Source organism: Trachemys scripta, chromosome 6 (genome assembly GCF_013100865.1).
Source record: "Trachemys scripta elegans isolate TJP31775 chromosome 6, CAS_Tse_1.0, whole genome shotgun sequence".
NCBI classification, from domain to species: Eukaryota; Metazoa; Chordata; order Testudines; family Emydidae; genus Trachemys; species Trachemys scripta.
In genome coordinates, this window is record NC_048303.1 from 83,313,247 (window position 1) to 83,331,880 (window position 18,634).

An 18,634-nucleotide genomic window follows, 5' to 3' on the forward strand; every position below is an offset into this window, starting at 1 on the left:
TCTTGTATTCCCCCTTCAGCCACCCACTTTACTGTTGTGGACCTTTGTTCAGCTTTCTTTTCTATCCCCATTCACCCTGATAGTCAGTATCTGTTTGCCTTTACCTATAAAGGACGCCAGTACACCTGGACCCGGTTACCCCAAGGGTATACTGAGTCCCCATCCTTGTTTTCCCAGATCTTGAAAAAGGATCTGGATGATGTGGTTTTTCCAAGTAAATCAGTGCTTATACATTATCTGGATGATCTTTTGCTGGCATCCCTTTCTTTTGAATCTTGTAAAGCTGATACTTTGATTCTTTTGACTGCTTTAGCTGCTAAGGGTCATAAGGCATCCCAGGAAAAACTACAGCTTTGTCAGCCCAGGGTTCATTACCTTGGTCATGATATTTCCCCTGGTACTCGTCATTTATCAGATTCTCGTATTTCTGCTATTTTAAATATGCCTAGGCCTGGTACTATTTCTCAAATGCGTACTTTTCTTGGAATGACTGGGTACTGTAGACAGTGGATTTTAGGCTATGCAACAATGATTAAACCTTTACAGGATCTGACTAAGTCAGGTACTCCTGAGCCTCTTCCTTGGTCTCCAGAGGCTGAACGAGCTTTTGTTGCTATCAAGCAAAGCCTGTCCAGTGCACCGGCCCTGGGACTTCCTGATTATGCTAAACAATTTACTCTTTTCTGTCATGAGCGTAATGGGTTTGCTTTGGCTGTATTAACGCAAAAGCACAGAGATAAACACCGTCCCATTGCTTATTACAGTACGGCCCTAGATGCTATGGCAGCTGGATTTCCCCCTTGCCTGCGTGCTGTGGCTGCAGGGGCCCTTGCTGTTCAAGTATCTGAATCCATTGTCTTAGGATCTCCTTTGATTGTTGCTGTCCCTCATGGTGTGGCTGCACTCTTGTTAAAATCTAAGACACAGCATCTATCCACTTCTTGTCTTACAAAATATGAGCTTGTCTTGTTGTCTTCGTCTCATATTACTTTGGCTCGTTGCCCCGTTCTAAATCCTGCCTCCTTGTTGCCTGGGCCAGAGGATGGAGAACCACATGACTGTGTGTCTGTGACGTCGGTCCTCTCCCGTCCAAGAGATGATTTGCTAGATGTGCCTTTGCAAAATCCTGATCTTATTTACTTCGTGGATGGTTTGTGCTTGCGAGATTCTAAGGGTAAATTGGTTGCTGGTTATGCTGTGTGCTCTGCCTATGCTGTTATTGAAAGTGCTTTTCTTCCTTCTGTGTTTTCTTCTCAAGTGGCCGAACTTGTGGTTTTAACTCGAGCCTGCATTCTAGCTCAGGATCAAGCAGTTACAATTTATACAGACTCTCATGATGCTTTTGGAGTGGTACATGATTATGGTTTGCTCTGGAAGTATAGAGGTTTCCTTACATCCACTGGTTCTCCTATTAAGAATAGTCTGTATGTTTCTGCTCTTCTGGATGCCCTTGTATTGCCCAAAGCTATAGCTGTTGTTAAATGCACAGCTCACCAGACCCTTCATGATGAAGTTACCCGTGGAAATGCTTTGGCAGACTCTGCAGCCAAAGCAGCGGCCCTTTCTGCCCCTCAGGCTGAATATACTTTGATTGAGCAGCCTCCACTAGCCTCCCTTGAGGATCTGGCCAAGATCCAGGAAGCAGCACCAGCAGCTGAGAAACGTTTTTGGAGTGCTAATGGCTGTATTCTACACCCTGACCATCTTTGGCGTGCCCCAGCTGGTCGCCTGGTTGCACAGAAGATGCTAATGCCTTATCTTGCTCATGTATACCACAGAATGGCACACGTACGCAAAGGGGGGATGGTTGCTGCAATTAACCGAGATTGGTGTGCGTTCGGTTTCCCAGTCATTGCACATCACTACTGTCAACAATGTGTGATTTGTCAACAGCATAACATTGGTAAAGCTGTTAAAGTTAGGCAGGCAGCTCCCCCTCCCCCTTGGGGACCTTTTGTAAATATTCAGATTGATTTTATTCAACTGTCTAAATGTTGTGGTTATGAATATGTATTGGTTTTAGTGGATGTATTTTCAAATTGGGTTGAAGCTTTTCCCTGCAGGAAAGCAGATGCCAGGACTGTTGTGAAACTTCTCCTTAAAGATTTTGTACCACGATTTGGCATCCCTGTGAGTATCAGCAGTGACCGTGGAACTCATTTTACTGGACAGATTGTAAAAGAGTTATGTGCAGCTTTGCAGATCCAACACAACCTTCACTGCCCCCACCATCCGCTGTCTGCCGGGGCAGTGGAACGCCATGAATGGAATTCTGAAAAATAAACGGGCCAAGATGTGTGCTGAAACAAACTTAAAGTGGCCAGATGCCCTTCCTCTGGCACTAATGAGTATGAGGGCCACTCCCAATCGAAAGACTGGACTCAGCCCTCATGAGATTTTGACAGGGCGCCCGATGTGACTACCAACTGCGCCCCCACTGACCCTAGATCAGATGGACATTCATTTAATGGATGACACAATGCTTAAGTATTGTCAGGCACTAATGAAATGTGTTAAGTCTTTTTATACACAGGTGAAAGAAGCACTACCCACGGATCCTGTGCAGCCCTGCCACTCGCTGGAACCAGGAGACTGGGTCTACATAAAGGTCCATCAGCGAAAGACTGCCCTGGCTCCACGCTGGAAGGGCCCTTTCCAAGTCCTGTTAACCACCAACACTGCTGTGAAGTGCCAAGGACTACCTGCCTGGACCCATGCTTCTCACTGCAAAAAGACCCCTCCACCTGGAGAGGATTCTCCAGCTGATGATCAGTCTATTTCTCCTGCTAGCTCTGCTGTGCCTTCTGGACAGCCGGGAAGGAGGACAAGGTGAAGTGCTAGTAACCTCTCCCTTGTCCACTGACAGATCTACAATGCCTTTGAATTTTTTTAAAGGAATCACACCAGTACAGGGTGAAGTGCTAGTAACCTCTCCCCTGTACTATGTTGAATCACAACTGCCTTTGAAGAAGAAAAGAAGAAACACTCGCTCTGCTAAAACCACCAAAGTCCAGGGATTCCTGACTACAAGAGACATTAAGAACTGGCCCTGGTGGAAGAGACGGAGCATTGTTTATTGGCAAGGAGGGAATTGTGGGGATCGTTCCTGGGAATGCGGGGTCGAGTGGTGGTTTGGATTTCTTCCAGGATCAGGGCTCTGTGCTTATGGACAGGTACCTTCAGGATGCACTGCCCTCCCTAATTGGCTTTCAGATGACGAATATCAAAAACGCCTTGCCACCACGAAGACTACGCCCACCACTAGTCCCTTGACCCCTGCCACCACCACTGTAACTTACCCAGATACAAACAATACTGTATATTCCAATGAAACCCATTGGCCAAGGCTTTCACATCTTAGTGATTTACTGAAATTTTGTTCAGAGAAATTATTCTTTAAAGTTCAGGATAATGTATATGAGCGAACAATTGAATGGAAAACAAATGGATCAGTAGAGATAGAAATACATGATATCACTACCACCGAACCCCAAGAATTAATAACTGCAATTCATGGGTTCTATAGTGAAGTAGATATGATGGCTGTTCCTGGAATTTGTACTGTGTTAAATGAGAGAGGCCCTTATTGTTATTTGGTCACTCAATTAGTGAATAATCAAACAAATACCCAAAGAGTTTGTTCTGCCACTGGAAATTTTACCTGCATAGAAACTATTCCAGTGAATAATAATGTGACCTGTACCTTATTGCAATACACCCCCTCTTATGCCATTAATATTAATGCCTCCCGGAAGTACATAAAGGTGTTCAACCAACAGATGTGGTATAGTACTACACCAAAGAGAGATATATTAGGATATCGGTGGACTGTGATTAACACTACATTAGGGACTGTTAAATTTTCATTGCCCTTATCCAGTTTTCAGATTACCTCTACATACCCAAATTGTTCACAAGGGGCTGCCATTAGATTAGCACAACAGAGGGCTTGGGTTATTTCTTCTAGAAAGAAGAGAGACTTGACCGGATCCCTGTGGGATGGGGCCAATAGTGCAGCAGCAGTGTGGAGTATTTTTAAGAACCAAGAACATGATGAGAAATTGGGGCAACTAGAGAAGGCCATTGGCCTTGTTTCTGGAGCACAACTAACCCAGGTACAGGCTGGAGTTGGTGAGTTACATGTTATTTCCGCCCTTAGTTCTATGACCCAGAAGTTGCTGACAGAGATGGTATTGAATATCACTGAAGCTGGGAAGGCATTGCAGTGGGATCTAGCATGTTCAGAAATTCAGGATTTCCTGAATGACCAGCTAATGGCCATTCGGAATGATCTAGAGCATCAGGCTTGGCCCACTGCCCTTACAGACACATCAGGAGTACCATCTGATCTGTGGCCATGGAGACATACTTGGAGACTTTCTGGGTGGAAGTGCGGACATTCTCAATGCTCCTTCCAAGCATATGGACCGGTTCAGGGGGTGTGGGCTCCCACATACCGTATCCTGCCGGGTCCATGGGGAGGATGCATGTGGGATTGGGTAATTCACCGAGACATCTGGGAAATTAGACCACCTGGTATGCCCAATCGATTTTTAGTCAGTGCTCCTGGGATTACACCTGACATTTGGATGGGGTTAGGAAGTCAATGGACATTTTGGCCGTTAGAACCCCCACAGCTTCAGTGTATACGTAAACTGAAGCCAGGAGAAGTTGTCACTGTTTATGACTACGTTTGCTGGGAGGGTAGGGGACAAGGAACTACCCTGACAGGACACTTACTTTTTCAAGCTAATGATAGCTGTGTGTATGTTAATGCCACCACATTGCAAGACATGCATTTTAATCTCACTACCACTGCAGGCAATCATATTATTTACTGGCCTGCAGATAGAGTTTTGCAAGTAGCCCTTAGGTTCCAGATACCCTTTAATTGGACTAGTTTAGTACCTGATAGATTTCAGAATTTGTTTTCATTGTTACCAGAGATTCAGGAAATCTCTGAAGTACAAGGGCAAATTCACATGCTTCAAAATATATATCAAGTTAAAAAGTATGCCTTTCAGACAGCTTATAGAGTATCCACCTTATGTACTAAGTATGATGTATTGTGTTTTATGACTAAGACTGTACACCAACCCCATCATATTCTTGCTATGGGAATGTTATTGCTTGTGTTGCTATTAGTTAGTTTAGGATTATGTTATTGTTGTTGTAAAGGACGTAATAATAGTAATACCTTTCATGTTCATGCTAATCATGCATTGTCATTACATCCAATCAAAACCCCTAAAATTGAAGCATCTGATGTAGAATCTGAAGTCCAAGATTTAATGCAAATAGAGATTTGAAAATGTTTGTTGTACTAGTAGTACAAAAGGGGGGGCTGTGGAAGCAGAGAAAGAACTGACAGGAAGGAACTGCAATGCATGACAGTTCGTTAGCAAGAGTTAGACTAACTGTAACCCTAATAACGCGAGATTTGCAGAAGCGAGGATTGTGAGAGGCGAGTGGGAAAGAACTGTGTGAGAAGTTGTTGTGACCTTGTGTAGATAATGTGTAGAAAATATTGTATGTAGGCTAGAGTCAAAACAAGTGAGAAAAATAAGATATCAAGATGGCCTATGTATAAACAAAATGCAGCTCTTGCTTGTTATTGTCTGTAATGAAAGGTATAAATGCTTGCTGTAATTGTTTACCTGTAGAGAGACCTGCTTAGCTCTCTCCCTCTGCGCAATTGTGAGAGAAATAAAGCATCTGACTTGCTGTACCCAAACAAAAAGTGAGAACTGTGTTTTTCTCCGACACTCCCATTACTTCTGTTAGTCTTAAAGGTGCCACAGGACCCTCTGTTGCTTGTTGTTGGCATGGGAACGCTGTGATATAAGTCACTAGGACGAGCATTGGATAAAGAGATATTTTTTATGGGTACAATCCTCTATATCCGGAGTCGGCAACCTTTCAGAAGTGGTGTGCCGAGTCTACATTTATTCACTCTAATTTAAGGTTTCGCGCGCCAGTAATGCATTTTAACGTTTTTAGAAGGTCTCTTTCTATAAGTCTATAATATATAACTAAACTATTGTTGTATGTAAAGTAAATAAGGTTTTTAGAATGTTTAAGAAGCTTCATTTAAAATTAAATTAAAATGCAGAGCCTCCCGGACCAGTGGGCAGGACCCGGGCAATGTGAGTGCCACTGAAAATCAGCTCGTGTGCCGCCTTCGGCACACGTGCCATAGGTTGCCTACGCCTGCCCTATATCAACCATGGGCCTGACCCTTCCAGTCAGCTTTTACACAAAACAGAAGTCACCTTAAACAATGGGGCTACACACAAGGAAGGAATACAAGATCAAGCAACGTATGGTTACTTCTGTCAATCCTTACTTGCTAAAAACTTCACTACTTGTATTGACTTTCTTGATTTCTTTTAAGGAGGATGAAATAATAGGGCCATCATTCTTGTTCAGGTCACTTCAACTGAGCCTGGGACCCTTTGATAGGAAGAAATATGCTCTCTGTAGTTGCTTAAATAGCACACAGCAGCCAATATATTAAAATGGTTGCACAAACAAATTGCTTTTTTTCCCCGATTCTTTGCATTTAATGCCAGTAAGAGGCTATAGTGACTGGGATAATAAATGACTCCTGTCTAACATGACAGGTCCCCTTAGTTTCTCAGGGTACCATATGCAGTTATGTTGAGCACAGCTTTAGTGGAATGCATAAGCCACAAGCAGGCTGTGTACAAACATACCGGTAGCTGTTCTATAGGACATCTACCAAAAAGTGTAATTTGATAGCCTATTAGATGGTTGACAGGAAAGAATGTGTGAAAAAAAATAGAGATCACTAACTTTCTTTGCAGCATACATATTTGAGAAAGGGGTTTGGGTGAAAAATCATAGAAGCTGGTGGGCATAAAAGCCACCTGTCATTCAGAACAGATGTCAGCAATGATTAAGTTCCCTTATGGAATATATTTGTTAGCTATGGAGTATTCTGAGCTGGGTCTCTCTCAAACTTTCCTGTTGGAGTTGTTCCATTTTATATAAACAATTAAATATTCATTGGAGCAAGGGGACTGGAACCTGAGTCCAGGAGTGGCCCTAGCCAGTTTGCCAGCCAACCCATCCACACCCCAGCAGCCGAACACAAAAATACCCAGCCAATCAGCAAAGTGAAAATAGCGCTGGCCAATCAGAGTGGAGCATAAAAAGGGGCAGGCACAGCCCAGGAAGAAGGCATCTAGGGGTGTAGCGCTGTACATGAAGACAAGCCCAGAGTTAAACAGGAAGGAAGCATTCATTCATGTAAAATGCTGGCTTCATACAGAAGGTGTTAAGCCCTCCATATCAAGAAAGCCTATTGAAACCAAATGAGCCATTGCGAAACATTAAAGAACAAAGACTTTGTTAACTGCGTTCCTCCCCACCCTCCACCCACATGGAGAGGGGGGTGTGTGCATGAACTCATCCTATCAGCTTGAACTCTGCAGGGAAGGGAATAAAAATCCTTAAGGGCAAGTCTTAAAACGCTCCATCGGTGCAGCTGCGCCACTATAGCACTTTAATGAAGACTCTCTATGCTGATGGGAGAGAGCTCTCCTGTTGGCGTCGTTAAACCACCTCCCTGAGAGGTGGTAGCTATGTTAGCGGGAGAAGCTCTCCCCTCAACATAGTGCTGTCTACACAAGGGCTTACATCAGTATAACTACATCACTCAACAAGAAGACCTAACAAGAAGACACCGTATCTCTATACTTCTTGGATTATAAGAACATAACAATGGCCATACTGGGTCAGACCAATGGTCCATCTAGCCCAGTAGCCTATCTTCTGACAGTGGCCAATGCCATATTTTGGGAGGGCAAGATTTGTAAGCATAAGCAAGGGATCCCCAGCTTCTCAGCCTGGGTTAACCCTAAAGGACCTACAGAGCTTGCATATTGCAGCAATTTCTATCACCTTTTAAAACTTAAGACTAGAGCTCATCCATGCCTGTTTGTTTATCTGCTTTAATTTTGTAAATAAATTTTATTTCTTCTTCTTAGTTAAGAGATCGTTAGATAGTTTATTATAGGATTAACTGTAAGCACTCTCTTTGGTGTAAGCTCTAAAATGCAATTGACCTGGGGTAAGCGACTGGTCCTTTGGCATTGGGAGTAACCTGAATATTGTTGTGATTTTTAGTGTAAGGGACCATCTGTCACAAAGGCAAGCTTGCCTTGGTGGCAAGATAGCCCAGAGTACCCAAGGGGACTGTCTGTGACTCCATGGTCAGGCTGTTATAGTGCCTAAGGCATTTACATTTGATACTTGGTTGGTGAAATCTAAGCATAGAACTCAGAGCCAGTTTGGGGTGTGTGCCCTGCTACTTAACAGTCTACCCTGCAGCTGGGAGTCACACTTGTGAGCCACTGCAGGACAAGTTGACTCTACCTTCCAAGCCTAACTCCAGGAGAGGGTTCATGGCTGTAAATCCCAAGTGATGATAAGCACCTAGCTCCCTGTCAGGGGCAAAGTTTAGGCTACACTCCTCACTTAGGCAGCTCCCCACTCAGCATGCTGGCTTTTGTTAATCCCAGTTTTAATACCCATGGATTGTATAGGGAGCTTACCTCAAAGTTGTGAATTCTGCTAGATGGCAGGGTACCTAAAAATTAGGCACTCCAATGCTGAGTGTTGTGACACCTACATCCTCTCAGAAGGCGCCATCTTTCTAAATTGCCAGGGGGGGTGCGATCCCCTGCTCAACCCCAGGCCCCGCCCCCACTCCACCCCTTCCCCCAAGTCCCTATCCTCACCCCACCTCTTCCCACACCCACTCCGCCCCCTCCCCTGAGTGCACCCCGCCCTCACTTCTCCTCCTACCCCCCAGTGCCTCCTGCATGCTGCTGAACAGCTGACCGTGGTGGGCAAAAGGCACTGGGAGGGAGGGGAAGGAGCTGATTTGCAGGGCTGCCGGTGGGTGCTAAGCACCCACTATTTTTTCCATGGGTGCTCTAGGGCTGAAGCACCAATGGAGTCAGCACTTATGCATCTCCTTTTGAATCTAGCCCAAAAAGCCTAGTCAGAGGGCTTTTGGATAGAGTATTGGTTGGAAAGTTTCTTTGAATGGTGAGTAAAGAAACTGTTTCCTGCTATTTGATTCCTACTGTGTTTAAAGAAACAGGATTTTACAAAGAATGCACACAACAAACAGGATTGCATCAAAGGAATGTGATTCCATCATCAGTTTCTGCTAATGGAAACAACCACCAAACCCCAAATATTGGCTAACTACTTGGGTCAGGGGTAAGAATTTTTAAATACTTGCTGTGCATTTAAGTAAATGAAGAGTTACAAATCAAATGTAATTTTAAAAGTTTTTAAAACAAAACATCTCACTGCTTATAATGAACTGCTCCAACAGACAAACCGCTACAAATATTTTTCCTCCCCAAGAAAGTAAGTTGTGCTGTGGGTTTGAACACTACCCTGCACTTATGAGCTGAAAAGCTAAGGCTGCAATTTCTTTTCATATTTCTTTCACCCAAATTCTGATGGTGTAAAGAGTCATAAAGCCAGTGGATCCAGCCACATGGGATTAGGGGTTGTCAACTTTCTACCCACACAAAACCAAACACCGTTCCCCTGCCCCTCCTCTGAGGCCCCACCCCTACCCCTCCCCTTCTCAGAGGCCCTGCCCCCACTCACTCCATCCCCCCCTCCCTCTGTTGCTCATTGTCCCCACCCTCACTCATTTTCATGGGGCTGGTCAGAGGGTTGGGGTGTGGAAGGGGGTGAGGGCTTCGGCTGGGGATGCAGACTCTGGGGTGGGGCTGGGGATGAGGGGTTAGGGGTGTAAGAGAGTGCTCTGGGCTGGGGGATGGAACCAAGGCGTTCGGAGTATGGGAGGGAGCTCTGGGCTGAGGCAGGGGGTAATGGTGTGGGAGGGGGTACAGGCTCTGGGCTGTGGGTATGGGTTCTGAGGTGTGGCCAGAAATGAGGGGTTTAGGGTGCGGAAGGGGTTCCGGGCTGGGGCACAGGGGTTTGGGGTACAGGGGGAGTGAAGGCTCTGGCTGGGGGTATGGGCTCTGGGATGGGGCCAGGGATCAGGGATTTGGGGTGCAGGAGGGGGCTGGGGCAGGGGGTTGAGGTGCAGGAGGATGAGGGCTCTGGCTGGGGATGCAGGCTCTGGGAGGGCCATGGATGAGGGATGCATGAGGGGGCTCTGGACTTGGGATGTGGGGGGTGAGGGCTCTGGATGGGGGTGCGGGCTCTGGGGTGGCACTGGGAATGATGGGTTTGGGGTGCAGGAGGGTGCTCTGGGCTTGGAACAAGGGGCTTGGAGGGCGGGAGGAGGATCAGGGCTGGGGTAGGGGGTTGGGGTGTGGGAAGGGGTGCAGGCTCCAGGTGGTGCTTACCTCAAGCAGCTCCTGGAAGCAGCAGCATGTCCCCCCCTTCAGCTCCTATGTGCGGCGCAGCCAGGCGGCTCTGTGTGCTGCTTCATCCGCAAGCACCGCCCCCGGAGCTCCCATTGGCTGCGGTTCCTGGCCATTGGGAGCTGGCTCTTGGATCGGGGTGGGAAGCGTGCAGAGACCCCTGGCTGCCCCTATGTGTAGGAGATGTAGCGGGGGACATACCACTGCTTCTGGGAGCCACACGGAGCCATGGCAGGCAGGGAGCTTGCCTTAGCTCTGCTATGCCACCAACTGGACTCTTAAAGGCCCGGTCAGCGGTGCTGACCAAAGCTGCCAGGGTCCCTTTTAGACCAGACATTCCGGTCGAAAAACAGACACCTGGCAACCCTACATGGGATTTTGCCTAGCACAGGGAATTCCCCAGGTGGTTCTGGACCCAGTTAATCCTGGCTGCTTGTAAGGTCTGCTTGAGGTAGAGGGTAGGTGGAGACTGAGGCTGCTACAACTGGACTAGGGGACCAAACAGGCTCCAGCATATGAGGTGAACATCACTGGGTGTAAAGCCACCCTTCTTCTCCACTTTTCTTCACTAAATGAGAATGCCCAGAACAGAATTGGTGTCCTAGCTTGGATCATACAAATGATAATTAGTTTTATCACGTTTGGTTAGTCTTTATTTGTGCATGTCCCAAAGCCATCATATAATTTGCCATTGATTTTATGGTGAAAAATAAGATCCCAGTGAGTTACAATAAACATGTTGCTAGTCTGAATCTGATAAATTAGCAGAGTTGTATGGAGCAGCTTACCTATTACACCTGACTTTAACTGGTGCTATTAGTTTCTTTCTAGGGGCTAAATCCTGATAGCAATGAAGTTAACAATTTTGCCATTGACCATAGACTTCAATGGGACCAGAATTTGGCCTTTGAGGACCTACTTTTATTTTACTGTTTAATGGGGAATTATTTCATTGTCTTCTTCCGATGTTCCCTTTAAACTTTTTACGTTTCTCAATATAATTTGAGTTACAATGAAAACAAAATCTAGCCTGATTTTTTTATATGCAAAGACACACTTATGATCTTACTTAGATGTACTTACTTTTCATAGAGTTTGGGAAGTCTCAGAAAATATTAGTATAGTAAAATGCATGAAATCCCATTAGTCTGTAACTGCATATGATTTCTACCATAGCAGTATAACTTAAAAATGCCCTTTGGCTGAACCTATTGTTGAGCCTACAATACAACTCAACACATTCTACAGATAAGCTCATTTTTTATTTGGATTGTAGAAAAACCAAGGAAGATCTTCATTTAGAAGCAAATTCTACCACCACTTTACTCGCATTGCATTGTACATATGTTATTTGCAGAGCAAAATACTACTAAAGGTGAGTAAGGGTGGCAGACTCTAACCCAAAGCTAATAGTGTTACCAGAACATACAGGGACAAACACTGCTCTCAGATACTTACACACATTAGCTTCATTGGGAGTTCTGTGTACAAGTGTGTTGAGTTTGATCTATGAAGTCCAAAATGGCTTACGTCCTATCTACTGTAGAGATCACGTCTCCCCTGGTGCCCTACCAATACAGCTGAGATGGCACAGTACTCAAGTTGAGGCCCCACTGGTATACACAAGAAAGGGATATTGCTTGGGTGCTCACTGAAAGCCCCACAGGTTTGTAATTTGCTCCCCAACCATTGTTCCAAGATAATCAGATTTGATTACATGCAGGACATGCTGCAAAGCTTCTCTCTTTTCCCAGGCATTTGAAAATTGGGAGTGGAGGGTGTATTGTAATGCTTGGTTATTACAGGAGGAGGAAGGGAATTTGAGCTTTTGAATTGTCTGGTTTGCTGCGGATGAGTTATGTTGTATTTTTAAGCTATGGCAAGACTGCCTAGACATTATGGAAAGGCACCTTTATTAGTGTGTATATAAATCTTAGAACATAGATAAAAATACCCGAGGGCAGAATTTAGCCAACACACCTATAAGAAAACTATAGGAATTTACAAGATTTTATTCTTCTAATGAAAACCATTGATCTGAAGACACCTGAATTTTGGATCCTTACTGTGGCTCAGTCCCAAGTCTACATTCAAGCATTTTAGCATGCGCATACACACATGCGCACAGTCTCACCCTTTACAAAATATCTCCACGTTGTTGTACGTGGAAGCCTATTTGGTAAAGAGAAGCCATATCACAACTGACATACGGGAAATGCACAACTAAAATAATAAGATTTTATGAAAGATTTAGATGATTATGGGAAAAGCAGAGCAGAATGAAAGTAGGTAAATATGTTCTACAAACAATCAGTGGCAACAGAAGACGCAAAATAGCCAGCACTTGTCAAATGAAACAAACAATAAAATATCTGTCCTGGACCATAATAATCTAGATGTCTAGGTAAAGTATGAAGAGTTTAATCAGGCAGTCATGTAATCATAAGAGGATCCTATCATCAATAGAATATTCCCTAGAAAAGCAATGACCTTTTTTCGTTTGTTGTATGATGATTAAAAAAAAAAAAAAAAAAAACTTTTGTCAACTAGGACATGTGCCAACATGTTGTTTGAATTTCTTTGAAATCTCAGGACTATTTATTCAAGAAACTGAGAATTACAAATGTAAGAAAGATATACATCAAACCTAGCACAGTGTGACAATATCTCATAATGAACTGCCTGATGGTCACAGAAAAGGAAATCGTATATATTTGTACTATGTTTTGTTAGTCACAAATATGTCCTTGTTTGAGTGACTTTGTTTATGTTTAATACAATTCCCCTTCATCTTTAAGGCCAGAGCTTCAGCTAAGATGTCTCATTTCAGAATCCCAGAACTTCATAGTTAGATATACTTAGTATTTTTTTAACTATTATTAACATTGGCCATTCAAGGCATTGCTATTTTCTTGCTATTATGATAGGGTTTGGAAAAATGTGGCATATTTATATTTTACTATTTGTATTTCCATAACACATAAGAGCCTCTGTCACATACCAGGACCCCATGATGCTAGGCAATATACAAAAACATAAGATTATGATCCTGGTACATGGAGCTTACAATTTAATGAAAACATCCATAGTTGCTTTAGCTAGGAAAAAATTTATAAGGGATATAAATCCCATTGTGTCAGACCATAACCCAAAACCAGCTGCCCAAAATTAAGAAAGAACTTTCCTTGTGGGCAGGTCATTCCCTTATTGTCTCAGTCCAATCCAATATAGCAATTTCTACATTTCCTTTATTATTCAGAAAAGATGGGCTGAAAGATTTGGCCCTGTTTATAGATCTCACGTTTGAGGTGGTGGAGAACAACTCTAAAACAAGCTGAGATGTTCACTTCTGAATCCGGATCCCAAATTCCTCAAAATCTGAAGAGAAAACACATTTCAGTTTAGACTTATCTCTATTATCAAGAGGCTTGCAGCACAGTCTAAATTCTGGAAGAATTAAGTTTGTGGCCCTGTGACTAGGTAGATTTAGCTACACAAAAAGCAGAAAGAACAAAAATCATGCTTTATCAAAGGAAGTACTTTTAGGTACAACAACAACTACCATTCAGATTCAACATGAAGTATTTTTCCAGTTGTTTTCCTAGAGTTAAATGTATTAAAAATAATCCGAGCCATTCCATTTAAAATTGTTTATTTCTACATTGTAAGAATTGGCAATTCTAAATCATTCATTTAGACACCCAAGAAGTGTAGTGAAACATTTATAAAGTGTGGAAATCAGATTCATTGCTAGCAATCAAATGCATAAATTTAGTCAATAATATGCCAATAACAATGCCCTGCCTATTGAGGAAGGGTCACAAGGGAAACTCCAGCAGCTGGACCACAGCATGGAGCAATTTTGAATTTCTCTTATTGAAACCAGATGAAAGCAACTCTATTGTGCCAAATCAAATGATACCAAGCTGATAATGGGTGTCAAGAAAGAGAAGTGCTGCCAGAAGATTTAATGAAGAATCTCAAACAAAAAATATTTTAACATCTTCGCAATGGATATGAAAGTAAAATAGCATAAAAATATATATGGAACACAATTAGTCATACTGTATAATAAAGGCACGGATACAGTATATGCGCTATAAACAGCTAGATAAGTGATCTCAAAGAAATTGCTGCATTCACTGGAGGAAAAATAGGTTAAATAATTCATCAAAGCATAAACTCATCTGCGTTTTATGTTCCTTTGCTCTGCATGTTTTGAAGTTCTCTGATAAACATTTTGCTCAGCTGCCGTAAGAAAGAAATTAGAAGTGGTTGTAGTCCCTGTCTCTTGGTAGTTTATTCTTCTCTGTTCATGCTTTTAAAAAAAAAAAAGTATTGAGCAATACAGCAAACTCTTTAAGATCTCTCTACTGAAACTGCACCAAAAGGTAAAAATTTTAAACTGAGAGCTCAAGGGACAATTGCCACAAATCTAGGCAGTTCACTATAATTATATACCACAGCACCCTGTAATCTACATCACAAAACATTTTATTGGGCCTCAGGAAGGCTTGGTTAGTTAATTATGGGAATTATTGCTGTGACTCTAGCCACCAAAAAAAAATAAAAATGCTGCTGCATTGAAAGAATCCCCCCAAAAGCCCAAACTAGAATAGTGTCTGTCATCTTTAAACTAGGTATTCTTGGATCTCTTTTCATATGCTCAGCTTCTCATTAGAGTGATCGATTCTTGTTGGTGCATTGGAGTTGTGTCTCAAGCTAATCTCAGGAAGATGTAAGCTAATTAGCTGCACCAATGACAGAATGTCCTTTAATATCATATTGCTGTTAAACTATGGTTTCGTAACATTACTTCCGAGCAATGGTGATAAAAAAATATTACCATGTACAATAAAATCAGTCATTATTGGCCTGTTTGCTGACTTTGAACCTACGATTGTCCATGGTAGTGCAGCATGATCAGCATTTGATGCCAATGTAGCAACTGCTGTATGCAAATATAGAAACAACAGTACTTAAAACTAAAATAGATAGGTGGAAGTCTCAAAGCACTGAGGTTTAGTTCTCCTTTTCCATGCTCCTTTTAAAAAATTATCAGAATATACAGCCCTCAGGCAGAGAAGTTGGCTAATGCAATCTATAGGGCCAAATTTATTCCTGGTGAAAATCATCATCAAGAAATTATACAGTCCATGAATTTTGCCCATTTAGATGGCACACTTACACCATGTCAGGACGAAAATCTAACACACATACATACATACAGGCAACAATATATTTTTCTTTCAATAGTGACACCCAACAAGTATTATTAACATGATCATTTTTCCTAAGAAAAAGGTATGAAAAAACTAAGATAAAAACTATTGCAGGCATGAGGACTGATCTCAAAAAATACTGGCAACTAGAAAGCACCGGTGCCACACAAACATCAGTGAGTTAAAAAATCTGCATGCTAACCAGGAGACACACTGGAAGAGTCATAGTATTAAGAACGAGTGACGAGCAAGACCTAGCGTGCTGCTGTTCCTCTCACAATTTCCTTCTACGGCAGCATGATATGCACTGAGGAATTAATCCCTTCTGGGGATGTATATACTGATCAACTGAAATAAATGAAAAGCAAAAGATTAAGGGGGAAAAAATTAGGCCCATGCCTAACTTCAAGCACGTGAGTAGTCTATTGACATTAATGAAACTACCCACATACTTATAGTTAGGCACTTGCTTAAGTCTCTTGCTGTAGCAAGGTCTAAATCTCCCTGGTTTTAAGGCTTCTGATGAGTTATTCCATTTTAAAATTCAGTTGGTTTTGGATTTTGAATGTAGCTGCTGCCATTTTAGGACCAACAGGCACTCAGTGCCTCATCACAGCATACTGTAATACTCAAGTCAATTACCAGGCCACTTATTTTATTTAAAGAGGAATTGTTCTTGTGGTTTGCATTGTAGGTTTTCCTATAGCCTGTAATATGCTAGGTGATTTTCAAACACGTAAAAGGAGAATTCCTGGCTTCGTTTAAGTGAATGGGAATTTTTCTAGCAACTTCAACGGGGCCAGGGCACAGGCTGCCCAGAAGAGCACAAGGAAGGTAAATAATAATAGACAAAAAATTTACAAGCAAAATCTCAATGGTACACAACTTGGTAGGTACCTTTTCTAAAAGTGATTTCCTGAATCTCCTTTATGAGGTAGTAGCTGTTCAAAGTCACAGTCCTGTAACTAGATCTCTGTGAGCGGACCCCGGCACCCATACAAGTCTCCTGGAGTCAGTGGTGAGTTATGTGGGTCTAAGGATGAGTCCACCCACACTGCTCTGATTGCAGGATCAAGTTCAAAGGTTAAAAATGTAGGTCTATTTTGTAGTAGCAGGTGTTTGATTAATATGCAGGATTTGGTTTTCTTCTTTTTGTTTTGATTCCTTTTATCATGGTGGCCTCTGGACTAGCCTCAAAGCTCCCTTGCTAAAATAACACTCATAGTATTGAAATTTTCTTTTTCTTGTTTTTGTTTTTTTTACAAGTAAAACTAATCTTAAAGTTGTATAAAATACATTTGTCCTCAATATGCTTATCCTGTTATCAACTGTCAAGGACAAGTGGGAATGCATATAACCCCTGCGAGTACCATAAGAAGAAAAAGAAATAAACATTTAAGACTAATTATCACAATGTAATAGCAGATATTTCACACAACTTTTCTAATATACCAGCTGAGCCTTCACTAAAAAGAATGCAATTGAGGATTTTTTTTAGATGTTATTGTTTTTCACTCTCCATTTTTGCCTTGCTATTTTAGATACTTGAAAATATATATTTTTAAAATCCCATTTTTTTGTCCCTTTCTATTTGGCAAACATTTATTTGTTTGTTTTCCCTTCTCTCTGTTTTGAAAAGATCTGAAATTAACATGCTTGTTTTCCTATAGCAATTTCAATTTAACTAGAACCTTATCCTAACAAAACACCTTTGTTTGTACAACAGCATCAATAGCCATCATAACAGTGCTAAAAAGTATTCAGATTGCCAGGTACACCAAAGCTGGTATTTTCAGGTTATATAAACTCTGCAAAACATCTGTTTCTAGCACCTTACTTATATTCTTTAAAACAAAGCCAAGGTGTGGCAACTTTTTTTTTCCCGAATAAATGTAAAATGCCTTAAAAGTAAATTTTACTTTATTTGTTCAGCCTGAAAAGAGTGAAATAATGTGATTGGTCATCTGAACAATCTGAAATTACTACCAATTACAGAAACATATTAAGTAGGACTGTTTGTTTATGCCCAAAGGCACCCATTTAGAATTACGGGAGAATTATTATACAGTATATTAGTATGCATTTGAATGATCATAAGGCTATGAATGCAGTGTTCTGGGAATCATTTTCTTTTATTAATTTATCCTGCAAAACTAGCAAAGGGAACACAAAACTTTTTGTCAAGAAGAGCCGCTATTGGTTTATATCTGTCAGCAATGAACTAGAGATTTTAAAATATATGCAGGAGATACATTATTTAGATCTGGAGACACTTCCTCTTTAAATTCTACTCATTTAAAGTAGATTACATATGGGTTCTCAAAGCCTAGATACTTTCCTTTTTAATGAAAACAAAATCAAATTTTATTCTAGAACAGGAAATATGGCTTATATGCACAAAATAGGGCTAAACATAAAAGTTTTGATAAGGAAACTCTCTGGAAGTAGCTAGCCCCTGAGTATGAACACATTGCAGAGACTTTTACCTCTGAGCATTAATTTAGGTTAGCCATACCACAGTTGTTTAAAGGTATACTTCTAAGAGTCCAAATCTGACATTCTTACTCAAGCAAATGCTAACTGAAGGCTATGGGAGTTCTGCATGGTCCCAAATCTTGCAGGGGAATGGAGGGGAAAGAATCCCTCATAAGCAGGGGTACCGGAACAATTTGTATAGTGGGGGTGCTGAGTGCCACTGAACCAAACTGTAAACCCTGTATAGGATGGAAACCACTTCAAGCCAGGGGGTGCAGCAGCACCCCTAGTTCCAGTACCTCTTCTTCTAGGCAGTGTTATAGCAATGGAGCCTCAGGAATATAGTATTGCATAGTTTCTAACTCCTATAGAGAAAGAAAGGATCTGGTGAATCTTGGTAGTAATGGAGCCACAGGCACCACTCCTCTAACCCCCAAATGCCTCTGTATTGGGATACAGGGACCACACCTCATTCTTTACAGATCATATTCATTACACATTTGGCTCTTTTTACAGTTAGCACATTGTTCAAAAGCCAATTGTGATTTTTCT

General features: G+C 42.0%; 1 protein-coding gene across 1 annotated transcript; it reads left to right on the top strand.

Moving 5' to 3' along the window:
- Positions 1-344: 344 nt before the first annotated feature.
- On the top strand, positions 345-2,283 carry LOC117879629. The gene is made up of 3 exons (XM_034774902.1): positions 345-421; positions 488-1,903; positions 2,024-2,283. Exons 2-3 carry the CDS (start codon positions 529-531, stop codon positions 2,281-2,283), a joined length of 1,635 nt encoding a protein of 544 aa, XP_034630793.1. The 5' UTR covers positions 345-421; positions 488-528.
- The last annotated feature ends 16,351 nt before the right edge of the window (positions 2,284-18,634 follow it).

What these genes read in the sequence shown, in the direction of transcription:
- LOC117879629 (XM_034774902.1), top strand. Translation starts at nt 529, where the DNA reads ATGATTAAACCTTTACAGGATCTGACTAAGTCAGGTACTCCTGAGCCT. An exon ending in TTGTCAACAGCATAACATTG is followed by an intron (nt 1,904 to 2,023) that starts GTAAAGCTGTTA and finishes TATTGGTTTTAG; the next exon opens with TGGATGTATTTTCAAATTGG.